Genomic DNA, 26,663 nt, shown 5'->3' on the forward strand with positions numbered 1-26,663 from the left:
CTTTTCGTCCATCCCGAGCAGCAAAAATCTGTCAAAGGGCAGAAGAACGGGTGCTGGCTAGAAACCTGTACTGGGTCAAGCTGGATATTTGTAATTGTAAAGAAGCACAGAACATTCCTGCACCAACAAAAGCAAGACTCGTGTGCATGTGTAGCATTTGATTCCATGCTAGTACATGTATTCATACATTGTATGTTCTTGACACCTTTTATTGCTGTTGAAAAAATGACACCAACAACTATTACATATCTATGAGTGGATCTCTCCTTGGTGCTGAACTAGGTGTCACTAACTACTGCGCACCAGAGACAGGACCTGTCCTTGGTGCTGAGCTGGCTAACACTAAGTATCACCTATCTGTGACAGGACCTGTCCAATTTGTAACTATTAGAAACTTGTTTGACTCAAAACAATTAAGCTATGATCTAACAAAACAGCCCAAAAGGTTCAGGGATCATAAAAAGCTAAATATCACTCAAAAAACTTAACACTTACTCTTGGAGATGAACGTTTTCAGGTGGTCGGAAAAAGTCGACTATGGAGTTCACTGTTTGCTGGAAGATCATTAAAGAAAAAGGTTTAACTTATCAAAAATTTCAATCATCAAAATTTTCTATAAAGAGAGTTGTATCTTGCTTTATACAATAATCATTATTTTAAAATCTAATGGAACCAATGATGGGACAAGACAACACTGGTATTGCATAGTAGGGCATACTTACAGCATCATACACCATCTGCAAGGGTTGGGCGTTCACCTCCACCCGTGTGTCAGCCTTGCCATCTAGCGGATTGGTCTCAATGTGCAGGCTGAGAAGAGCATAGTGTTGGTCAGCAAGGATGTTTTGGGAGGCCACCATCTCTGGTATCTGTCCATTCTGGGGCATGCCATACACAGACATCTGGTCCATCTTGGCTTCAACCCTGCAAATGCAGCAATTGTATTGGTTAAAAGAGAATGTAAGTTTCCCATTTATGCAAATGTAACATGCAAATTTTAGCTATTACTTTAGGTGATGGTGATGTTCATCAGGGCTCGAAATACCACCTGCATATGCAGGTTAGTGCAGGTAAAACTGGAGCTGTGCAGGTATTTCTGGTGTCTACCTGCACCTAACCTGCACTGGTCCATGTACTGGGTTTTAGACAAGAATGTCCTATGATGTAGGTGTATGTGGATTGTTATTAGCTGCATTGACTCTTACCACCTATTAGGCATAAAAGAAAAATAGGAATGGTTACTCAACAATTTAAGTATGATCCATACTTCCTAAATTCAGAGTGGTGCAGGTAAAATTTGTATGGTGCAGGTAATTTTCAATGTTACCTGCACCAGTGCAGGTTTGCAGATAAAAGTATTTCGAGCCCTGTTCATGTAAGTTATTCGCCCTATTACAGTCACTGGAGAGGAGCAAGTTCTCAAATTCTAAAGTTCCTTACTCGCTTTATGTTTGCATCGTAGAGTGTTGTGTTGTGGGGATACATGTATAGAATAGAGATTAGATTTCTATGCACTGTTGCTCAAAAAGGAACATGGATTCGCTATTGTCAATGATGACTGCAGTACAACAAATCACAGTGCATGTGTCATGTGAGTATCATATGGCAACAACATGCCAACATCAGAGAAGTCAGACAGTGGACTTGGCTCAACCAAGACTTTTCACACGTGTGAAAGACTGCAATGGCTGGGTTGCATTACGACAGTGACAAGGATACAACTACCTAGAGTGTCTTTGATTGAACCCCAGGCAGGGGGAAGAGGTGGCCATTAATTATAACTTGCAGAGATGGTCTGTGAATTGGACAACAACTGGCAACTGACCATAAACGATAGATACAGCCGACCCATATACACATAGTTTGCACAGACATAGTGTGGCTATAAACTTGAAGCCAGCAGGAAAGACAAAGAGCTTGTCCAACCAATCACATGTACTTGGATTACAGTAGAGTGAGACCTTGCAAAGATGGTTTGTGCATGGGGGGGGGGGGGGGGGCGGCACAACAAATTGTAACAAATGAGGAACAATGATGGCTCCACTCTGAGGATATGTGGCAAGAATGGCTCTGAAAGAGAAAGACCTAGAGGTATCCAAGCAATAACTTGGAAGAGGAAAGTAGAGCGAGATATTAGTAAACCAACATGGATTGTAGGTGGAAGAGGGCACCAGCATGACAAGAAACAATGAAGAACAATGACAGCCTGCCTTGGCACATGTATATGTAGGTAGGGTGGCTCAATCTGAACCAGAACCTAGCAGGAAAGAGAAGTTGGACAGTAGAAGAGATGATTTGTGGATGGGAGGGGGCAAATCGACCAACAACTGATGAGACACAATGTAAAACAACGATGGCCTGCCTCAGCACATGTACATGTAGGTAGCAACAGCCTTGGGTGGCTCTAAGCAGAAACTCAGCAAGACAGAGAAAGAACTGAATAAGAAGGTATTTAGAAGATTACAGTAGAGCCAAAATTTCAGAGATGGCTTGTGGATAGGGGAGGGCACAACAACAAGCAGCTAACAGGAGAACAATGGCAGCCTGCCTCAGTGCATGTAGCTACTGACATGTAGCAGCATAATGATGATGATGATGATGATGTTGTGTCAGTGTAAATTTTACAGACACCCACCAGACACGGTACCATGTACACCAAGATTTACCAGTAACTTTTTGCTACTATTTCCCTGGCTTTATGCGCAGCGGTCTGCAGTACAACATGTTGCGGAACCTTCCTTTCTTTGATTGGGCTCAACCTGTATGAGGATGACAGTTCATCAAAAGTAATGTTAAGATACCCAAATTACTCTGTGCAAATCAATGAGTTGGTATCACTGTTGGTATCAAATTTTGCCATTTGCACTTTTTAAAACTTAAGCATCATTGGAATTTGATATGATATCCTGATACTCCAAAAAGTATTCTTTTTAATGCAATTTCATATTGGAACATAGGAAACAGATAAACATAATTACAGAAAAACAAATGTCAGGAGTCCAAATAAACATGATATGAAATGAAAAAGTTAAATGAATACAAATCAAGTATATGAATTCAACTGGTATGACAAAAATGAACATAAATTATATGATCTGACAATGTAATGATATTATGAAAGCAATGATAATGGACAGATATCGATCTAAAACAATACAAAAGAAGCAAGAAAACAGAAATGAAAAGATAAAGAAAAGATAAGAGTAACACCCATTTCAATATGAAAATGGGACTTTCATGATTGAAACAGCAATTTGATCCCATATAGTAAGGTTCTTTAGGCACAACCAGGCAGTACTTACTTCCGATGTTTCTCTGTTTCTCAGACACCATCTTCAGGGTTAGAATGGCTGGATTCAATTCTCGCTGATACTTATAGCCGATGTAGGTGCCGCTGCAGCAGCAAGAATGCCATCCCAAACGTGGCCCAATTTGTATCCCCCCTCAACCCCTGGTTGTGCCTAAAGAACCTTACTATATGAATAATTTGCCAACCTGATGAAGTTATTTACTGAGAAATTTGAACTGTTTTTGCACATGCTACATGTATACTGCCCACTGTTTGAATGATTCATTCTTTCAACTAGGATTTTGCTTTTTTTGGAATCTAGCAACATAAGAGAATGGTTTATTCATACATATATATTGATGTTACATACATGGATATACATTCCAGCCTGTTATACCTTGCTGTAAAACTGGCTGAATTAAGTTAGCTTTAGTCTTAAAATAGCAACCCTGACATATTCAAATTTTGTAGAACTATGCTCTTGGTTTAGAACAAATTACTTCCTTGACTTTGCCTTGTTCTGTTGTGATAAACTAAGTCTTGTAACCAAAAGGCCTTATCAGGTAATGTTCTCTGTCAAAGCCTTTTCTGTGGATATGATTTCAATTTGGCTTTCATGTGATTTGAAAGACCAGTATCATATTACCAACATCTCCAACACAAAAGGGATTATAGGAACATGTAACAGGGCGAATACATACACGTACACTTACATGTAGCTTCATGACATACCAGTGGAGATTGAAACATTAGTGACAAAGAAAGAGATCTTGAACCAGTTTAGCTTCCTGAAGAACTAAATCTTCCACTGGTCATGACAAGAAAGACAGATATGCACAATAGATGCAGGTCCACAGTACCAGGAAAATGCCCCTCTCTGACTTTGGAAAGTGCCAGATGTTTCTTCTGTCAGTAAGTGTCACCGACAAAAGGTGCTACTTGACTGTTTCCCAAATCGCATCCAGTTGCATGCATAATGGCTCCTTGGCGTTACTTCAGAGAGCAGTGCACCACAGCTTAACCCTTTCAAGTCGCGTGCATGTCAGGTGATCAACAACAGTCACGAGATTTCTAATACTAAGTTCAGAGTCAGTGCCACTAACCACTGGACTACACCTACTACAGAGTGCCCATGGTACATTGTATTTTGTAAGTATGACAAATGACTGTGTTCCCTACATGACTGCCTGGGCTGATGGTCTTTGCTGCACACAGGTGTACATGTCTGTTAGTGATACCACCAGGATCTGGGGCTCCCTGCAAAAGTACAAAGAGTTGTAACATTAGGATAAGTGTCTTAGACACAGCATAATCTTATGCAAAAGTGTATATTGATGAAAACATCTGGGCACAATATTAAGAGTCTAAGATGAATACAAATAGCACAGTATGAAACCTACAATAAACATACATATACTAGTTCTGTAACAACTATAAAAGCTGATTTCCATCACTTACCGACGTGTTTTGTCTTGGATCTCCAATGTTACCTTACCCAAAGTAAAGATCAGCTTGTTCTCAACATACTGTGGGAAAAAATGAAAGTACCAGTAAGTGACAGGACTTATTATCAGATTGGTGTCATGGTAACATCAACTCTCATAAAAACAACAGAAGCCATAATACTGCTAGATGAGAAAAATACATGAATTCCACGTGATTATGGATGTAACAATGCCACATCAGTAATCCTAAGATATATACATTTCAGATATTTAGGTGTTATCTTGCAAAAGTCTATAAAAATATCTTTTTATGTGGCAGTATTATGGCACCCAGTGGGATTAGATATGAGTTTTCAAAATATCAAAAAATAAAGAAGATTGAATATGTCTCTGACCTCTGGCGGGAATGTAGTAATTTCTGTGGGGTTCTCGCTGTAGCCGATGGCAGAGTACAGCTTTGCCTTCTCTTCTGCTGACATCAGGTCTCCAGGTTCTAGGGAGAGAAAAGCAGATTATAGAGCTTTGTATCTGTATTCAACATGTACATGTACATGTGAACCATAAGCATTGTATGTCCATTTTCAGACCATTGGACTTACTGTGGATGAAAAGAGGACTATGGTCCATGGTACATGTAAGTTCTTCATAAGTCCCAGGTTTGCAAGGGTTAGCCATCATAGTTCAGTTGTTGTAGAAGCAAGGAACATGGTATTACCAACTGAAACTTGGTTACAATACTTGTGTCACTTTGTGCACTTATTAAATACAGGAATAAAAGGTACCAAGTTTTGTCCCTTCCACTCTCACTACGAATACAATGGTCTATACATTGCATGTTGAAAATGTCTTCTTGTTTGTTTACCCATCTCTTTTGCACTCTTTGCATTAGTTTTGGAATCTGCAGAGGGTGAGATCAGCAAAATGTACTTGCTGTGGCTTATGAAAAAAAAAAATGTTCTTGTGTGTACATCACCAGTACCTTTGATTTCTTGTTTCTCTGTCTTCTTGCTAAACCAGCTCGACGGACCAGAGCTGAAGAATCCTTTCTTCTCCTTTTCCTCCTGGAATGCTGACTTCTTGGCTTTGATGACTGCCCCTGACCGAATCACCTTGGTACCACAAATATGCACTTGTAAAGTTAATGATATTACTAACTATTATAGATACTTAACTAGTTGATAAACTTTTCAATCAACACATGTACATTGAATGATACTGATAAGTATTTGATCTACATCAACATGCCACAGCATTTGCAGCCTCACGAATATGATCAATATACTATGTCTAATTATCTACACATCAACATCACAGAGCATTCAATTTTCAAATTACTTTAACAACGCCCTGATCAAGGTGACTGGACAATGTACAAGACAACACATGGAAGAACAGGCAAGCTATGTTTACACATTCAAGCACACTATTGAAACTCTTCAACACATGACATCAAGCAAAACCTCAGCCATGCGGAACTGTGAAGAGTCTTTATTTGAAATGATGAAACTGCCTGTGGTGATCTTGAAACTGTTACCTTGAAGGGCAGCTTATATACGCAGCATGGTGTGGGGGTGAAATTTGGCAAGGATCAAGTGAGCGTTATACTGCTTGACTAGTTCATTGCAATGCAGGGATGTCAAAAATTCCATCAAATTCAGTCTTTAAAAGTAAAGGTGCAAGGTGCAATTTGAACATGAAGCAGTAATATCATAAAGGAATTGGGGAAAGGCTGTGATGTTTTACATATAATATCATAAATGTCACCCATACTTGAACATACATTGCAGAACAGTGCATGCATCAATACACACCGATATAGACAAGTTGAGCATGTTACAAATAACCTTGAGAAAGACAACACAACTTAGAAATATTAGGCAAGACAAAATAGATTACAATTAAGTTTTAGCTGGCTTACCTTGGATGCTAAATTATGATGTTCAGGCATTAGGCGATTGACTTTTAACTATTGGGAAAACATGACTCTATTTCTTATATCATGATTATAATGAGTTTAGAGATTCACTCAATAGGGTTACATGTATTAATTGCCGAAATTATAGCTTTCCTAAAATCTACAGTGTATGTGGTTGGTGAAACAGGCTAGGTTTAAGCCCAGAAAATTGTCAAAGAAGTTCCTTTTTTGGAAATTGACTGCTCTCTGTGTAAAAGTTGCTAACATCGGGATAATTGAGTTATTCATCCATGATCATTTGATTTACATAAAAGTTAACTTTGGCAGTAGGGCAGCCAGTAAACAAATGAACACTACGAAGTCATGTAAAATGATAATAAATCATATATTGTTGAATGTACTTTGGCTTTCTTACAGCCAAAATATTGGTTTCTACTGGTTTGACTGATAAGTCATGACATGTGGCTATGGTTACCTGCATCTCTGCCTGCTGTCTGTTGACAGTGATGTTGAAAATATCCAGGTCATCTTCCAGGGCCTGAAGGAAACAAACACATTTTTTGGCTTATGTCCAACAATTCTATATGCATGTAATATACTATACATAATGTGTTTTGGTTTTGATACATACTACATTACGGCATATCAAATAACCATTAAGTTGATTTATTTCACAACCATCATTAGTAAAATTATGCCCTACCTCTAGTTGATTGAGGAGGTCTGCTGAAGCCTTTTTCTGGACTAGGCGCTGCTTGTAAAGTCTTTTGTACATCTGGCATTTTTCCCTGTGGCTGTGGATGTGCCTCCAAGACCACATCTGGGCACGCCTCCTAACAGTCTCCTCCAGTACTGCAGTCTGGGCAAATCCCCACCTGAGAATCACCATAAGCTGTGGTCAGGTATTTTTCAAGCCGACATTTCAGAAGATTTTAACATTTTCTCTTAATTTACCAGTAAATCCATGATTTAAAACCTGTGAATGTAAAAAAAATTCTGTTCTCAAAGCATATAGTTGGTCTGCTATAATAGTTAATATGTTTTAATGGTATTTTGCATGTCTGGTGGGAGATTCAAGTTATTGTTTCCAAGTCTTACCATTTCTTGGCATTTCCCTTGAGGCGCACATTGGGATGGTATTTCCTGTAGATGGCCTTCAGTCTCATCTGTTCTAAAGACTCTAAAACCTCCATCACACCCTGGTACTGCAGAAACATTGAAAAATTCCATTTACATCAAACAAAATAGTTACGGTTTTATGTGGTAGCAATCTTATAAAGTTTTACAACCTCTACTTCTAGCAGTTACATAAACTCTTATAATTCTGCTGGGCACCTTAAGACTGCCAGATACGAACACTTTGTTATAGACGTCTTCTTACAAATGTCTTGAACATATGGATATCTTTAAGAGTGCAAACCTCTGGATTACTGAAGCTGTATAAGCAGATCTCACTAAATTCACCACATTCTTTTAATGTGCTGGTGTAAAGTTACCCAGAAGAATTATGTAAGTTGACGTTTATAGATTGACATTGAAGGGAAGTCTTTCATTTCCTAAATCTACACAGTGTTAACGCACAGGACACAGGCATCAAGCCACGACACCTATGTGCAAGTACGTCAAACTCTTGAAAGACACACAACAAACTGGATGGTAAAAGTGTGTGTGAATTTTATTAACTGCGCATGCTGTGTAAAAGGAATATGATTTCAGTACCCTTTCAAACAATCATAATATTATAGAATCAGTCTATGACATGTTAAATGGAGACAACAACATTCTGTTTTGCCCTTTCCTTGGTGCTGAATTCCTGGTCCCCTGCACGAACCAATAACTTTGCGAAGGTATAATTATTATATATCCTGATTACCACCCATCATGTACTAGTCCCCCTAGGCAGCCTCTGATGCCAAACATGGCAGAGCTCCAAGGCTCCAAGGACAATGAAGACATACTTTGCATACTAAACCTACTACAATACATACTTTTCAATATTTAGTATGGATTTCTGATAGCATTATGCTTTGTTATCATGTAATATACATGACCACACCTTCAGCATATGTAAGTTGTTAACTTAGTAGTCAATACTACCAAAATCAATCCTCCATTTTTGATGTTTTTGAATATATAATAATAACTGATATGATATAAAGAAGACTGCAGTTTATCTTTGACTCATCTCAGTAGTGACCTATTGCTATATAATTGCAATTACCAGATAGATATGATTTTGAAAATTGAATCTAAATAAGCTGCTGACAAATTGCAATGTGATGACACTATGATTACAATGTTGCAACCAAGTAATTATAATTGGAATCTTATCATTGTAATGTAATTGAATTGTAAATGTACTTTTGTCTGTATATATTCTTATCTTAAACTTAGATTATTTAGGGTAAAAGTGCATGCGGTGGAAGAAGAAGGATGGGCTCAACCTTCTAACACTGTCTCCTTGACACAGTGGATTAGAATACACTGCCCCTGGTCCTACGGTCTCATAAAGGCTATATGGGACCTATATCTGTGATGGAAACTATCCCTTCATGATGTGCAGTAATTTCTGAATCAAATCAATATATACAAATTTGAAATGATATTCATTTCCAGCCTCTTGTGGCAATCACAGACTTTGTGTTTATAATCTTCATAACACAGAAATACTCTTATCACAAATTGTTTCACACACACACATGTAGTGAGCAGTGAGTTTCACTTTGTGGTTAACTCCTGTAAGGTAGGATGCAAAGGACCTTTCAAATGAGATCGCAGTGATTTTCTTGCCATCATGGATTATTTTGCAAGCATTGATAGGATGGGAAGACCCAGGAATAATTGCCTCTTTAGGGGAGGGCTATGGAAAAAAATTGACTTTTGGGAAAGACTGTGGAATTTTTTTTACCTTGTGAAGGGCCATGGGAAAAATAGTTTTAACCAGACCCCCTCCCCTCCCTGAATATTGAACAGTCCCTTACCTGTTTCTTGCCGACCACAAGACCAATCTCCTTGAGAGTGACATTGACGAACACCTTGGGCATGGAGAGGTTGGTCTCAGGCTTGGGGTTAATCTTGAGTTGTGACGTCAGGACAATCGGTCGTAATACTGGGGGGAAGGAGGTACAAGGACAGGGCAGTATATGAAATTGGCATGGCATGGCTGAGCCAGAATAAATTCTGGAAGTACATTATTGCAGTCTATTTTGCTCACATACATAATGTATACCATAACTAAATAAATTCTGGAAGTACATTATTGTAATCTCCCTTGCTCAGATACGTAATGTATATCATATATAGTGTCTGATAATTACACTTTGGAAAATATCATATATATCATGTGATTATGGGTTAAGCAAATATGATGTCTCATTTACAATTATGGCATGAATGGGAAATGAAATAACTGGAATTTTGAAACTCTCTTCATCCAACAGAATGATGTAATAAATCTAAGAGCAATTACTGTACAACACTTACCATACTCAAACCCTTTGGGCTGTGCCTGTGTAGAGGCGATGGTTTTCCTCATTGTGCTCTGTATGAAAAATATCCAAGGTTAGATAACTGCACAACCTTTCAGAAATGTACATGTTTCCAATGACATGCAATACTTCTACGTATACCACTGCAAACATACCAAGATTTACAGTATAATTACATCTGTTGACATATGCTGTCTGGAAACATAATCTTGGGCCCATTTATATCAAAGAAGAAATCAAACCCTCTTACCAGCAAGTCTTTTTTGTCCTTGTTGGCAAAGGAAGGAGAGTTGACATTCCAGTAGACAGCTAGGGCATCCAGGGAAACAAGCTAGGCAGAAAATAACTTACAAAATTAGTCACGTTTATTCACAGTCCATATCCTTAAACAATTTCTCCTCACTTATTACACACTCAGTCAGTATCCGTATGTCATCTGTCTTCTTCAACGGGTCATATTTTCTCTTCATGACATTTCTTTGGTGCTGGATGTCTACATGTACAAATGTAGTGCATATACACAACACCTATTTCTGTTCTCTTTTGTCATATGTTACATTGAAACATATATACTAGACAAAGTATAAGTTGAGCTTAACATGCTAAAATGACATGTAAAGCTAAACTGACTGAAATTATCCTGATTCTGGATCACAAGGTAACAGAATAGTATCAACACTCACCTTGTATATAATAATGTCACTGTCCTTTAATATGCAGGGTTTCCAGTTTTGATCAGTTGTCTGTAAGGAGAAAAGTACCATGATTTGTTCATGTCATTGCGTATACAAATGTACCTACATCTAACACTGGAAGTTTACCTAAATCATCAGATGAATGATGAACAAGACTAGTGAACATTGTATAGTGCCTTAGATTCTAAACATGAACATGGCAGCTACCACTAGAATGTATTTTGGAATGAATCAAAGGAAAGATGCCAGACTTGTTGTGTAATCATCCTTGCATCTTTCTGCATCATAAAGTTAGTTACAGAGACTAATGGAATATGATAACCATGTGTAAAATACAAATTATATCAGGCATTCATGAACAGCATGTGGGAAAGAACTATAATTACTACTACAGATAAATCACATTACCATGGTGGATTGGGTAGAAATTTGCACTAACACAACATGACAGTTAGCTTTTTAAAGGAATGCTTTTACTGGTTATTTTGACCTCTGACCTGGAAGGAAAGGTTCTGCAGAGTGACCCCTACAGAGAAGGGTTTGCCCGGAAAGGTCACGGTGTCCTCGTATCTGATGTGGATGTCTCGGATCTTGATTTGCAGGTTGCGAACAATCTGTGTCGCCAGTTTCTCCGCAAAAGTGTCCTGCTTGTTGTCCTGGTTTTTGTCTTTAAGGCAGAAAGACGGAAACTTAAGATGTAACCTTTTCATCTGCCAGGGTACATATATTCACTGTATTGAACAACAGAGTGCTATAGAGATCTCTACCACAGCACACCCCAGGTATGCATGGTCTAGATGATTATGCAGGAGTGCATTAAATCATACTTGGGAATATTACATTGGATATCTCTTTAGGTACATTTTTTTTACAGAGGCAGAAATATTTGACCTGGTGAATAGATAACATATAATTAGAGGTTATACTTACTCCAATATATGTACAAGTAGCTACGTGCATCCTAAACAAAACATTATTTGAAGTATGTTAAACTTTCCAAAATTTATAAAAAGAATTACCTTTGCATGAACATTCAAGTTTCTTGTACCACCTTTTTTTATATCATGTAATCTTTCTCTTTAGTTAGGAACACAACCAAAAGTTCTTTCTGGTCCATTATACACCTTCAAAATGTACACCTCCAAAAAACACAAAAGGTTTTCTTTTTTACACAGTAAAAGAATTATAAGTTCAAAGTACTTTGATTTACACAAGATGACGGGAGAACATGGTGTCAGAAGCGTGGATCCTTACTTTTCTCTGCCTCCTTGATCTGGGCCTCCTCGATGCGCTCCAGCTCTTTCTTCTTGCTCTCCTGTTTCATCTTCCTCTCCTTCTCCGCATCGTATTTCATCCCTGGTACAGAAACATCATTGTGACTGGGTTTATCATAACTATACCTGCAAAGCAAATTCATTTCTTTTCATGGGGGCTTCATGTCGCTGTAGGTGGAGAAAGGAGATTTTTTGCTTTTTGTTTGGGGATGAAACAATTGGCTACAGTTAGCAAAACATTGGAAGTGCATATTTTCTGTGTTATGAATTCATGGAGTAGAGGTTTATGGCAACTGGGAAGAACCCTACTATACCACAAACATTTCAAAATTTTCACTATATATTATTATGTGGTTATCACATATGTGCAGCATTCTAATGCCTAAAGCCTAAAAGGTAGACATTTAAATTGTCTTTGAAGAAAAAAAATGTATTCTTTGGTATTCAACTTGTCTAAAATTGGTAAGCTTTTAGACCTGATACCAAAGTCTTGAATAATGATTGAATTACTTCCTAGGACATGTATATGACATATATATCAACAACTTGATCCAAACGGTATTGATCCAACAACTTCAGCAGCTGTTTTCCTGAGGTGTTGCCAAAAATGGCGATATGACCCTGTACTGACCAGAAGAGGTAACTGCCACCACATACAGCCCCTCCAGGGTGGCCACGACAGCATCCTTGTACAGGTTCTTCCATGGGATCTTCAGAGTCAGCTTCCCTGGAGACCAGGTGATTAAAATAATGTTAATATCCTTACCACACCTTTTGGGGGTATAGTGCAGTGCCCATCTCTGCTCTTTGACCACACAACCAAGAAGAGATATGACAAGATTAGGTATTAGGTAGGTATTCATTTCGCCTGAGCAAAGAGATGAAAGCCATGACTTTAACAGACAGTATAATGTCAGTATTCTCTGAGAGATACATCAAATGTTCTAGCAACAATGGCTACCTTTCCCTTTAACTAATAAGTAGTGGCAAGTACCTGGTAGTAAAATAACAAATATTCAATGCCGCTGTGTGACAGAACTGTCTCAAATAGTCATTTTTTGGTAATTTTTTGTTACAGGCTTGATTTGATGCAAGGCTGACAGGCAAAGTTTTCACAGTAGAAATCTTCTGTCAATAACCTATATTTACTATCTACCAACATAATCGTGACTAACAATACAATTGAAACACACCTAAATGTCCTGACTTGATCTTGATTGGCACATCCAGGTCATCAAGGGCATTTTCCTTCACATCCAAGTTCTCCAGCACTGCATCACCTACAATGTAGAACAGGAAACAACAAATACTGCAGTCACAACTGACATGTAGGAAAACAGGATTCTGAACCACCACAATTCTGTTTCAGTCTCTCTCATCGGTTGCCAGTATCAGTGGTAGTGACAAACTGTGACCACTAAGTACAAGAAATATTACAGGCAGTGTCATGAGACATGACATTGTCACAAGAAATTCTATTGAGCCACTACCAATTTCTTTCAGCCTTTCATTAGCTACATATTACTATGTGTCACAAACTAGTCCTTATAATAGTGACCAATTCATTATCAGCATACACCATCATACATTGGCATGTGCTTGTGACCAAGCATTACCTTCACAGTGCCTTCACAAGGCTACAGCCAATGCAAACAGAACAATAATGCCTGTCTCTTGATAGCAAACACTCTGTAACAAAAACATTGTCCTTGAAAATAAGCTTATGTTGTGTGACATAACATAAACTTAGGTAAAGGGTGGTCTGCTTGGTGGATAGTGCATTAGGAATGACATAAAATTCATTACATCAGGTGTTTTTGCGTCATTGTAATTATTGATTAATTTTTATATAAATTTTTTGTATTCCCCATATTAATAATAAAAACAATTTGTACAAATCAGTGTTGTTAAGTTTGTTTTGTACAGGCTGTGACGCTGATTTTTCTGAATAAACTATTGAAACTATTGAACTACATTAAATTACACATTCAGTCTCCTACGACTACTAGGGGTGGGTACCAGTATGGTGTACCAGTACAAAACCAGTTTTCCTTGATGGACCGGGCCAAACCGGACCTAAAAAAACAATCAGTGTACCAGATGTTGGACCAATTAGAAAAGGAGCAGATTGCATTTTGAGGCTAATAAATTAGTCTAAGAAAATAACAAAAGTACTAGTAGAGGAGATTTGATAGTAATTTTTACACTAACTGTGAGTGGTCCATTATAACTGCGGAGTTTGTGTTACACAGCATTTATTGTCCAGCAACAGATACCAGTTTTGCACTGGTACCCACCCCTACAAACAACTTATTTAAGTACAGTATTGTCCAGGGCTCTAGTCAGCTCAAATTTTTTTTCCGTCAGCCAATTCCCACTGTCGCGAAACACTATTCCAGGAGTTAGAGAGACTGAACTGAGACCTTGAAAAACGGGTTTTTAATGAGATTATTGTATGCGAAAGGGCGCCGACACACATTGCCAACAATCATAACAATAGCAAAACAAACAGTGTGTGGCTTTTACGGCCGTGGACGGCGTCCCCAAGCCGTCAAGGTTGATGGATTGGTTTTAAAATTTTTCCGTCACATGCAGCAAATTTCCGTCAATTGACGGAAAAACGGATGCTGGCTAGAGCCCTGGTATTGTCCATTCAAAATAAATTAGGTCTAGGTCAGGACCTGAATATTCTGTACCTGTACCCACCCCTAACTACTACACATTCAACCAGATATTCTAGGTAACTAAAAACCTTAAGTTTACTTTTAGATTGACCAAAATAATTAGTATGATGCAATATCTGTACTATGATGCAGTATCTGTATTTGTGTTTGTAGGTTACTATAGTTGGTAAAACTGCCATTTGTTGTAACATCAGCTTCGCAGGCACGTAGCACAGCAGTGGCACCACCTTTACACATCTAGCTGCAAGCTTTGTGTAAAGCTATCTTACGAGGAATGCTCCTACTGTAGTTGGTGACAACGAGTTCCATTCTACGATGATTACATTAAGAAAAGGTAATAACTACATGGCAAACATTTTAGGGACATTGCCAGCTTCCTAGAATTCTGAGATTTCTTGAGAATTCAAAAAATTCTGCCTGAGATTCCCAGGATTCTCCAGTATTTTGGCTGAGGGACAAAATGTAGGTCCCAGAAATCTCCAGAGGTTTCTGTAATAGCAAAAAGGTAAATTGCCCAAGGGTGTAACAATCCACTTCTGCACTTAGAGTTAGTGCAACCCTGGCCTGTTCACAATTTGTACTTTGGAGCCATTGCATATTGGACCAGAAGCCCTATTTTTTCTACCAGTTCTTTATCAAAGTGCTAGCATTGTGGCTCTCTGTGAATACTACTAAATCTCTATCTGACTTTTAATCCATGGAGGTTGCTTTATGAATGTTTACATCTCAACCATTTTCCTACATATGCAAGGTTGAGTCTGTGTCATAGATATGTGGGTTCTAATTTGCATAGGACTATTAGGAGAGTGGTCAAAACAAAAAGATCCATAAATTTATACCTTCTAATAGCGCTGGGAAAACTTAATTATCATGTATATCTAATGAGTAATGTTATTTGAAGTTGAGCATTTTTCGACTAACACTTTGATATCTACTGTTAAGCAATCATGAATGATGCTCATGCTGTTTTATTTGCAAAAGCTCCTGTACAATGAGCAAATTTCAGTTCATTGGTACTGCCATGTTGATTACTCAATATGAATTATTATCCTACAAATGTAGATGGTGACAGGCTGGGATCCTATCCATGACCTTGTGATGGCTAAGCATGACTGCTCACTGCCACACAACACCAGACACATGTAGCTACTATATTTGTTATTATAAGCAATTGACTATATCAGTGTTATCTCTGCTTCTGAAGTAGCCTTTTACATGCATTCCATTTGCTACATATCAATTTGGCCAATTGCCCAATAACAATATGGGCCATTTCCCAAAGATGTGCATGCAACATTAATGAACTGGTGTTTATTGACCTATAAATAACAAGGCATTAGGTTCCGCTTTTCTATGGCATGTTCACAGTTATAATGGACCACTCTGGGCAATCCCCTCTATTGAGACTGAGGAAATAGACCACCCCCATCCCTAGGAAAAAAAATTATGCTACACTCTACAACTACAAGCTGTTTGTAGGGGTGGGTACCAGTGCAAAACTGGTATCTGTTGCTGGACAATAAATGCTGTGAAACACAAACTCCGCTGTCCAGGGGTGATTGGCCCCTCTGTGCGGCAATGTAGGGTTCGCTTTTCTAATGGCATGTTCACAGGGCACTCCTCACCCCCCAGCCGGCCACCCCCAGGAAAAAATGTATGCTACAGTGTATAAGCAAGGGGTTGGTACCACTGCAAAACTAGTATTCGTTGCTGGACAATACTGGAGTACTCCAGAATTACTGTATAACTAAATCAGGTCCAGAGTCAGGCCCAGACCAGAACTAGCTTATCCTGGCTTCTTGATCCAAAGTGTACCTAGGACCTGACCACCCATAAGTAATGTATAAGCTGAAAATAAATGCTACCCATATGACACTGATGACTACATAGCTTCATGTGAGTAGGCAGGAAAAGGAAGCATTTACAGAGTTAACATTTTTCTGATGGGCACACTGACAGAAAATTTTGTATTGTTGGTACGGTGGTTTCCCAGTGCAGAGATCAAACAGTGAAAAGTTTAACCAAGAAAAATTTGATAAGATCTACAGAATTCCATTGTTGACTTTAAATAACATGATCATGATTTTAGGTATATTGTCTCAATTTCATGATGATAGCGATCTCATCTGCCAATCAAACAAACAGATGATGTTTCATTCTGGCTCTTGCTAATCTTAAGGTTGGCTTATGGAAAAAATACTTCTAAGAGGCAATACACTCCAACTAGTCCAAGCCAAAAAAAATAGCACACAATAAACTCTAACCTAAATTTGGTCTTTTTCCAACAGGTATCATGTTACTGTTTGTATTGGACAAATGGGTTGATCTAAATAAGGTTACTTTAACTGCCTTCTACATCAACAATGATCAACAACAGGCTTTGGAGAGATGTTGTGCACAGTGCGCCTCAGGCCACACCCCCTTTTGCCTGGCTTCCGGGTTGAACCGGTTTCATACGAAACACTTTCACTTGTGTGAATTTTTCTCTGTTCTTAGACACTAATACACTGTCTTAAACAAACGTTGGACTGAACTTTTACGTCCTTGTAGCTGGGAAATTTACCGGGAAGACGATAGATATCACACAGACTTGTGAACCCCCGCCCAACATTGACGCTCGTCTTCATAATGGTAAAGAAAACATCCCACGTCCTGACACTTACCTCCCCATATGCCGAGCTTCAACTGGGAACGGTCCAAGTTCTCCACATAGTCACCCAGGAATCTGTTCAGCAGATCCACCACCAGGGATTCAAACACCATGGCTGGCGACTGGTGGGATTAACTGGGGCGGTAAAAACACAGAAAACGCTAAAATGTCCAAACTGGACCCTTCAGTTCATCATGTCCATCGTTTTTCTGTGAGAGCTGTCTTCCTTTGGGAGCGCTCATTATATTGTAGGGGTCTGCTATTATAATGAAATAATAAGCTATTTTGTCAACGTGAGCCACTATATTATTACCTAGTTTATACAAAAATAACATATTTTTATTGTATTTAGAAGATGTTTCTCTATCTATTTTATCTATAAATGTTAGTTTAATGTCAAATTAACACAAACAGGTCCCCATTCTATGTTCCGCTCGTCCTGAAAAAAAGGTACCCTCGTCCCCAGAGCACTGTGGACGAGATCAGGGTATGGCATGACTTCGTCACCAGAGTTCAAGTGCTCTTTTAATATAGGAATGCAACGCCCATCTGTTAATGTTATCGTTAGCTAGTTTCATACCAGCGCCTCAATGTTATGATGCGTTTGGCATATAATTCATTTCCCAGAGTATTATATATCCCACAAAGCATTCCGATACATCTGCCCCCGTGCGTGCGGAATGATGGGCAATGATCATCGATCATCATCATATCTTAGAGGCTATACCTACAAAATATCTAAAGGGAACTAATACATTTATGCATAAAAATAAATAAAATATGTACAGTCTACCTATGTTCTTAAGGGGAAGGGGGGAAGACGATCGATCGATCTGCCGCAATGTTCATAGCAGTGCAAGACTGAGTCGTGATCAGCGCATACCACAAGTAACGTTAACGTTATAATGTGATGCATAGAATACTTTGGATCGTACTTATCAATCAGTAGGAACTAAGTCTGCCATTTCGTTTTCTTGAATAGTTTGATAGATAAGATAAACTAAACAAATGAATGATTAAAGAATATAACTGTTTAAATTATAAGTCGCCCCAGCTGGGATCAACACTTGTTATTTCATGCCGTTATATGGCGCCAGTAAAACACCGTGACCATCTTTTTGAAAGCACATGAGACCAGTAATCGACAACCGAAGCGGTTATAACGTTAAAGAGACAACAACAGTAAGGTGACTGTTATTCAGGGTAATGGTTACTTATTTTCATCGGTTACCCTAATGGGTTTTCCATTCTTCTTTCAGCTGATAACAACTCATCGGCAACAAGGCAATCGGGCGCCTATTCTTGTCAAGGGCGTCACTAAGCCTGTTAGAAAAGAACGACACAGGCCCAATGTTGCAAATACGATTTTACTACTGGCATTGATTGTAAAAGAGCGACCCCCAGTAGTTTACAATGGAATAAACGCTGCAGATTGACTAGAGTGTCTTGGTAACTACATATTGATTGGACAATTAATTCTACCTCGACCAGTCAGTAGAAAACATTGTTTGACATGCGATAATACCATACTAGTGAATGGTGATATTATCCAAAAATACGCTGACATAACGGACCAACGTCCATGCATATCACATTGAGGCCGCACAACATAGTATTTATCTGCGGTAAAAAGTAGTGCGACCGAAATCTTCAACTTATTCACTTTGTTTTTGTATTATTTGCAAACAATTACACATGAAAGCCAGCGAGACTTGAACTTTACTACTTTAAATAGTATGTGATAATTATAAGTCGGCCTTTAGATCGAATTTTTAATACTGATAATAGACTACAGTATACTAGCTTTGATTGACGGATTGAAAGGCGAAGGCAATACCGTCTTTTATTTATTTCCCAATGATACAGCTCATTACACGGATCTGCCTAGGCAGCTTTGGGCTGGTAGCGGCAGATCCACAGGGATACAGACGAACATACATCATCGGTCGACGTGATCGCACATGTTCGCACATGTTTACACACGACGGGGGTTATACCGCCCCTTACGGGGTGACATACCCTTTCATATGCGCCAGGTCTCCCGTCCGGATGAATGATGTAAATCACCGTGAGCCGAAGCTATGTACTCATTTTCACCTGAGTATAGTGAGGAAAGCCGTGTAAAGTGCCTTTCCCAAGGGCACAAGATCGGTAACACGGCAGGCGGATTCGAACTCGCAACCTCTCGGTCACGGGGCGAACACGGTCCCACTGCGCTACGCGGTCCCACTTGAACCCACAAGAACCATTTTCCTGCGTAGAGAGGTTTGCTGTCGCCGATTATGTCTCTGCGTAGGAGAATGTTCAGAACAGTCTTGCCTACAAGGGCGTCTTGCCTGCAAGGCCTAATCTCCAAGCAGATCCGCGGTACGGGTGGCGTAATATAGTATCAAACCCACCGGTGTCCGTTTGACTCCCTTTGGCCGGCTATACTCCTTGGTCAGTTTGATACTATCTTATGGCACCGTAGGATTTGCTTGGAGATTATGCAAGGCCGCCTTTAGAACAAAAAGTCTACCAGAGAATTTGCCGGTTCTGACCAGTTGAGCGGCGCCTCGGATGGGCCCTTTATGGGGCCTACACCTATGCTAGGTGCCGAATTGCAAAGTTCACTTGAATGTCTTGACTAGAATTTGGTAAAGTTCTACCCCTTAGCAAGTGTTTAGTATGCATGGCAAAAAATTAGTGCCGCCGAAACCTAATGGCAAACAGAGACTGAGTGGCTCAAAACAACAAGCAAATGATTTGTCACAGTAAACTTTTTGTTACAGTGCCTCAAAACGACGCTGATAACCATACAAACCAGAAAATACATCAAGCCCTCATTTTAATAGGTGTCATGTACGTTTGTCTAGCGTTTCTGCAGTATCTAAGTCAGCCGTATCGTGACTCTTTTGAAGTTGAACCGTGTGGAGTCTCTGGGGCTGAGGCTTTGGAATTGAGCTTAGCTGCAGTATTTCAGTCAGCCGTATAGTGTCTCTTTTGAACCATAGAGGAAGCAGGTGGGTTCACTTGTAAGTTGCATGTCTGCTTCGCATCGTAGAACTAGAAGCAACCGACTCGGAACAAGTGTGAACGTGTGAAAGCAGGCTTTGGCAGTAAGAAAAACAGTTTAATGACTGCATTTTTATGTAACGTTACTATGAGACCACTATGCTTCCAGCTCAATAAAGAATAAAGAAGAATTGAACCTTGTGCAAATGTATTTCGCTCCAACCATTATTTCCCCAAGGAAGGTAGCAGAAGGGCTACGCACCAAAAAGTCGATAGGTAAGACGACTCTGTCTGTCTGTCTGAAATAAAATTCTAATCTCCGGATACGTTTACATATTAATGATTTTGTCAAAGTACCTGTTACCCCTACAATCCATAATAGTACTGCCCAGGTGAAAAGTCAACAAACGACACGTGGCCTACCACGTGATCAGTATGTAAATAACTTCCGCGAACTGACCTGAACTTTATCACTTCCTGGTTGGTGTAGGCGGGATCATGTTTCACTCAGATCGGTTGGCTCAACTTTAATTCTAACTTTCCAGACGCAAATGCTGAACTCCTAAAGGGTACCTGCGTCAGTTTACACTACGGGAATCATGGCGAGATTCGAAGACAGCTTTTGGGTGAGTGAAACCTTTAGTAGCTTTACAAATTCTTGGCTTTATTTGGTTTCCGGCAGGACACACTTGAATGCACCGTACCAACCTTGGCGGTCTAAGTTCTAAACCTTGGTAACTTACCCAGTTACCAAACTTTTACTTGTTTGTATACATGATATGTGCTTTGCAATTGTGTGCTAGCCGAGATATCACAGATAAGTGAATATAACGAACGAGAGTTTTAGCATATGATAATCATGATAACGTTACTGTAACATAGATTTGGATCAAGAATATTTGGTTCTTCTACATAGCCTCGTGTCCCACAGAAAATTCTTGTGTACAGTTATTCCAACGTTTGTTTATCAATCGCTTAGTGTTGCCTTTGGCGTAGACTTCTATACACAGAGACTTTGACCTTCGTGTTTGAAACCCGTCATTTTGAGGCTCCGATTCTACAGGGCTACACGTACACATGATATCCGAACCAGGAGGTTTTATCAAGATAAACCCCCCTCATCTCAGTCAGCGATGACTTGTTTAATAAACCATGACGACATCTGGTTTAAGTTAACTCATAGCTGGGCTTTCACAAATGTATTCTTTGTTTGGTCATTAGCCAGAGAAAAAGTAGAAGAAAGTGTCTGAATTGAGCTTACTGACTTATTCTCAAATCATTAATGCTAAATATAGACAAAGTTGGGCACTATCCAAGAAAGATGTGCACTGTCTGCCAGGTGTGATTTTCTGGCTGTCTACCAAATTCTAAAAGATCTGGCAGCAGTGAAAGATAGGAAATGACTTTCATTATCATGGTACTTGGAAGTGCACAGGAAACCTGTGATAAAGGACTTCACCTTAAATCGGCAGTGCAATGAAACCTCCACCTTCACTTGACCTCAAAGAGGAACTACAGCAGACAAAATGGCAGATGTGCTTCAGGGGGTCATTATTGCATTTTGCAGTTATTAAAAAGAAAATTCATGCTAAATACTAAGACGTGACTGCGATGTACACAAAATTTTGTCACCTTGCTACATATTACATGAAATCTAATATCGTTCATAGGAAATTAGAATCACAGGACAAGTAGCTTGCCTCAGTATTCTTTATAGAAACTAGGGCATACAGGCCTCCAGTATTCTGACTGTAGCAGTTCCTGTTGTCAGATAAATCATTGGTTGGATGCACTAATGTGCAGGAAGTGGTCTTATCTTCAAGGAAGCAGAGGGAACATTTTCAGGCACTGTGTCCTTCATTAGACAAACCACTGACTAAACGACTGGGGCATGTTCAATTTAATAAAAACTGTTGAACTTCAGAATGAAACAAACAAAGCTGTAACATTAACAATTTATGTAACGTTACTGTTCCAGCACTCATCTTGTACAAAAAGAAAATGCAACAACAAATGTCTAAGCTGATCACACTATATGCACTTAGACTTTGAAACATGCCACTCTATAACAAGTAAAATTGTACTGTCAGTAAGACATGTGGGTACCAAAAGTCCATGCAGGGGTAATACTTGTTATGTGTATGCAAATATCTCAAGGACATGTATAGTAAATCATCTGACTAGGGCTGGGTACCGGTACAGAAAATTCAGGTCCAGGTCCGGTTCAGGTCCAAAGGATCAAGTCCAGGTCCGGACCTGAACCGGGACCTGATTCAGTATGACTCATACCAATGGTCCATTTCACTACCAAGAAATCTGTTGGGTGGAGAATTAGACTAACACTGGCGTTTTAAAATCCTACAACGCTATTTGCACCTGTGTGATTGGCTGTAAAATTTAGTAGAAGTTACTATAAACTCTACTCTACTTCACTCTTCTTATTTTCTTCTACCTACAATCGCAAAAACGTGTGAATGCCTGATGAAATAATCTGTTAATTTTCCAATCGGTCCAACATCCGGTCCACCTAATTTTTTCAGGTCCAGTTTTTCAGGACCGGTCCAATAAGAAAAACCGGTTTTGTACCGGTACCCAGCCCTACATCTGACATAAGAAATAAACAGGCAGTGTCTTTACATTTGCTTGGAGATATACGGGTCTTATTGCCTATCAGATCTCAAACCTAGCAACACCTGAGAAATAGCAATAAGCTAAGGCATACAAAGTCCAAATGTTACATTGAGTAGGTCAATATTGCCAGCAGAAAAAAAAAGACAATTAAGTGTCTCAGAGTCATTGAAATTATCTTGGAAATAAAGAAAATGTTGGTTTTTTCTTGCCATGGCAAATTTTGTTATTCATGATGGGCCAATCTCATGATTATGATATTCAGAAAATAGGCGTGTTCGAAGATTCATTAGGGGGTGCTTTGAATTGTTGTGACTGTTCCTTCTAAGGCTGTACATTACAGCCTTTGTATCAACACTTGTAGATTAGTGTTCGTGTTCGTAAGTACCACAATTTTAATGATTATAGATTGCTTAAATTATAACCATGGTACCATACTCAATAGGATAATGACCATTAGTCTGTCTCATTCCCATACTCAATCACACCCTTGAGGTGAGTGTGAGTATACTAGGGGCTTTTCTAAGCTTACAGGGTTGCTACCCGGGTAACTGATGTGATACAACAGGCTCACTTTTGTTTTCATTTCTATTTAAGCAAAATGCACTGTACTCTATGTACTTTGTAGGGCCTAATGTATAGCAGTCTAAAAAAAGTCATGAATTTCACTCAAAATTTTTCCAATAATTCTGTATGTAGCATTTTTAAAAATCAAGCTTGAATGTATGATACACAACAGCAGTAAACTGTCAGTATCGCAGTAAACTGTCAGTATCACTTGAAATTGGTAAGTCATCATATCATTCTCATTGCTATTTTTGCAGGGTACTGACTTCTGCAGTACGCAGGGGTTTGAGACCCTGTTAGCTCGTATGAAGGAGGGGTCTAATATGTGTAAAGAGCTGGAGGACTTCCTAAAGCACAGGTAAACATTTGAGTGTTTCAAACCCAACGCTTAGAAATTAGATATAACGTTATCCAATTTTTTTTCTGTATAATAAGCCTGCCAACCTCTGTTCAATTAGTTCCAAAACTGTCTTTCTCAACCAAAAGGTACACATGCAAAACTTCAAACATGTAAAAGTAAAACAATGCACACTTGCAGCCATCTTTCTTTTGCTTAAAAATAATTGGCTGCTGATAAGTAAAGTAACCTTCATAGTGGTATTGCTTGAGATTTGGGCTGTGACAAGAAAATGGTAACTGTCCTTGTTCTATCCACACAGAGCTAAAGCAGAAGAAGATTATGCCAAGACTCTACAGAAGATGGTGAAAAGTGCAGGTGATGGGGGAGAGATTGGGTAAGTTTGAGATAAAAATTCTGCAATTCCATTTTTCAAGTGTTTGAAAAACTTTGATCTTTTGCTGCTGGTGCTAATTTTCTGTGAACGAAGACTTCATCAGATTCTATAAACAAAACCCTCTAGACAAGGGTACATCTATTAAAAAGATCAAATTCTAGAATTAGAAATAGAATGAAAGTTCACAAATACTAACATACGGTGAATAGACCTGTCCTTGGTGCTGACTTACACTCTACTACATTGTTTTTGAACCTTTGATATAACACAAAGAGTTGCCATATGAATTTTCTTCTGTCTTTTGTATGCAGGATACTAAGGAATGCATGGGACACTGTCAGAAAAGGTTGGTGACTGTATTATCAATAGTGTAGTAAAATTTGTATGGTATTATAACATTAGATCAAATGTAACGGTTTCTCAAGACTTATTCTCACTCCTTATGAAACAGTGGGTTTATTTCCACACAAGATTCCAGTGCTATATGGCCAATGTTTTTGCTGTTAAGATTCAGGAGCCTAGAGGGGCTAAATCAGGAATAAAGTGTTAAGGCACTATGTCAGATATTTATTAGTGGTCTGTGCAACTCATTATCCTTTTCTGTGCCCAACAGAAACAGAGCATTTGGCAAATGTGCACATGACGATGTCCCAGAGTCTGACAAAGGAGGCAGAGGACATTAGAGGGTTCAGGAAACTACAGGAACAAAGCAGGAAAGAGGTGAGTGAGTGAGTGAGTGAGTGAGTGAGTGAGTGAGTGAGTGAGTGAGTGAGTGAGTGAGTGAGTGAGTGAGTGAGTGAGTGAGTGAGTGAGTGAGTGAGTGAGTGAGTGAGTGAGTGAGTGAGTGAGTGAGTGAGTGAGTGAGTGAGTGAGCGAGTTGGATATGTTAACAAGCGCAATATATAGCAACTTGTACAAACTTGTTGATTCAATATGAAAAAAGAATAATGGAACTTAGTATTTGAAGTTCAATACCATAGGAAGCAGGCAACTATGTAGACATTAACTTCAGAATGTTCCTTCCTGTAGACAGAAGAAGACAACATGAAGTACACCAGATTGAAGAGGGATCTTTACAAAAAGACCATGGATGTAAGAACTTCAGTTTAACATATGTCTCTGCATTTTTTTAAAAGGTATAATTCTTTGAAGTTCATAGATTTGTGTGAGCTATTTTGAACAGATTTTGATGTTGATTTTTCTACAGGCTAAGAAATCATACGAGCAGAAGTGTAGGGAAGCAGACGGTGCTGAGAATGCTTACAGTACCTCCCGGGTAACTGCACAGCAGAAAGAGATTGATAAGGTGGTGCAACTTACTAACACAACACATACTGTCAAATTTGTAAAGTTCACGGGGACTTAATTTTGTAGTAAGAGTGGAAAAGATTGTGGTTTTGGTGTTCTAACCTTTGCACTGCTGGTGAAAACTGTACTCTGATTCAGGAATTTACATGTACTTAGCAACAGCAACCTCTGTGGCTTAAAGTACATGTCTGTGGCTCTATGATCACATGATTGAATGATAAGAAAACAGTTTTGTTAATGAAAAAACTGTTGTCTTTTACTCCAGTTGAAAAAGAAGGCATCGGGTGCCAGACAGCAAGCAGAACAAGCAGGTACTACACGTCTGATGTTTGCTTATCAGAGATAGATAACTAAGAAACAGCATTACTGTATGATTTGTACACTCTTCATAAACTAAGGTCTGTTGTTACAGTAGGGTAAACATCATCTCTGAGATGTTACAATTTTGAAACCCTACACTGTACACAAAATAAAGTGTTTACCAATAAGCTTTCTATCATCTCTGAGGTCTTTTAAAGAAAAAATCAAAATAGCTATTTTCTTTGTTTCCCCAACAATGTGGTGTTTTATTACATTTACTACAGGTAAAGTTAGAACTGTTGTATTACCAAATAGTTATTATGTTGGTAATTTACAGACACGGCATACAAGAGCTGTGTGGAAGGTTTGGAGCAGTCCAGGGTTTCTTGGGAGAAGTGCCACGCCCACTCTTGTCAGGTGTGTAATATTGTCTTTAAGTTATAATAAATGTAATATATTATCATTCATATTACCTTACTGGTGCTAGATGTAAATAGATGTAATATGCTAGTAATATGATACATCTAAGGTATAGTCTTACATGCGTAGTGATGAACTACTTTTTCTAGTAACATTATGTAAGATGGAAGGGCCTTGATAAGCAACATTGATTTTTCCAATTTTTTCAAATAAATGTGAATAAGATATTTAAACAATGCAGTATCATATAAAACTGTTTTTATATCTGCAGC

General features: G+C 38.8%; 2 protein-coding genes across 17 annotated transcripts in view; one reads left to right on the forward strand and one right to left on the reverse strand.

Annotated features, from left to right (window-relative positions):
- Positions 1 to 17,666, reverse strand: part of LOC118412269 (vacuolar protein sorting-associated protein 13C-like) — a 65,518-nt gene extending 47,852 nt beyond the window's left edge. For 13 of the 16 annotated variants that reach the window (XM_035815017.1, XM_035815008.1, XM_035815010.1 and 10 more), the window contains exons 1-21: positions 17,454 to 17,666; positions 13,300 to 13,386; positions 12,738 to 12,833; positions 12,087 to 12,188; positions 11,330 to 11,499; positions 10,821 to 10,880; positions 10,388 to 10,468; positions 10,133 to 10,190; positions 9,631 to 9,758; positions 7,748 to 7,854; positions 7,353 to 7,524; positions 7,125 to 7,187; positions 6,653 to 6,700; positions 6,269 to 6,280; positions 5,714 to 5,843; positions 5,130 to 5,227; positions 4,748 to 4,815; positions 4,469 to 4,546; positions 2,667 to 2,759; positions 723 to 924; positions 496 to 554 (exon numbers count right to left, since the gene is read on the reverse strand). In XM_035815017.1, coding sequence (XP_035670910.1) covers positions 496 to 554; positions 723 to 924; positions 2,667 to 2,759; positions 4,469 to 4,546; positions 4,748 to 4,815; positions 5,130 to 5,227; positions 5,714 to 5,843; positions 6,269 to 6,280; positions 6,653 to 6,700; positions 7,125 to 7,187; positions 7,353 to 7,524; positions 7,748 to 7,854; positions 9,631 to 9,758; positions 10,133 to 10,190; positions 10,388 to 10,468; positions 10,821 to 10,880; positions 11,330 to 11,499; positions 12,087 to 12,188; positions 12,738 to 12,833; positions 13,300 to 13,386; positions 17,454 to 17,553 — 2,012 coding nt within the window. In that variant the 5' untranslated portion in view covers positions 17,554 to 17,666. The remainder of the gene's footprint in view (positions 1 to 495; positions 555 to 722; positions 925 to 2,666; positions 2,760 to 4,468; positions 4,547 to 4,747; positions 4,816 to 5,129; positions 5,228 to 5,713; positions 5,844 to 6,268; positions 6,281 to 6,652; positions 6,701 to 7,124; positions 7,188 to 7,352; positions 7,525 to 7,747; positions 7,855 to 9,630; positions 9,759 to 10,132; positions 10,191 to 10,387; positions 10,469 to 10,820; positions 10,881 to 11,329; positions 11,500 to 12,086; positions 12,189 to 12,737; positions 12,834 to 13,299; positions 13,387 to 17,453) is intronic. The other 3 variants (XM_035815012.1, XM_035815018.1, XM_035815016.1) reach the window with 3 other exon arrangements.
- A 3,196-nt stretch (positions 17,667 to 20,862) lies between these two features.
- Positions 20,863 to 26,663, forward strand: part of LOC118412302 (proline-serine-threonine phosphatase-interacting protein 2-like) — a gene marked incomplete in the record, with an annotated part of 10,045 nt that continues 4,244 nt past the window's right edge. The window contains 9 exon segments of the mRNA XM_035815094.1: positions 20,863 to 21,060; positions 23,887 to 23,987; positions 24,289 to 24,363; positions 24,675 to 24,709; positions 24,977 to 25,083; positions 25,393 to 25,455; positions 25,571 to 25,639; positions 25,937 to 25,982; positions 26,309 to 26,390. Of these exon segments, the coding sequence (XP_035670987.1) occupies positions 21,034 to 21,060; positions 23,887 to 23,987; positions 24,289 to 24,363; positions 24,675 to 24,709; positions 24,977 to 25,083; positions 25,393 to 25,455; positions 25,571 to 25,639; positions 25,937 to 25,982; positions 26,309 to 26,390 (605 nt within the window).

This window comes from Branchiostoma floridae, chromosome 3 (genome assembly GCF_000003815.2).
Source record: "Branchiostoma floridae strain S238N-H82 chromosome 3, Bfl_VNyyK, whole genome shotgun sequence".
Taxonomy (NCBI): Eukaryota; Metazoa; Chordata; class Leptocardii; order Amphioxiformes; family Branchiostomatidae; genus Branchiostoma; species Branchiostoma floridae.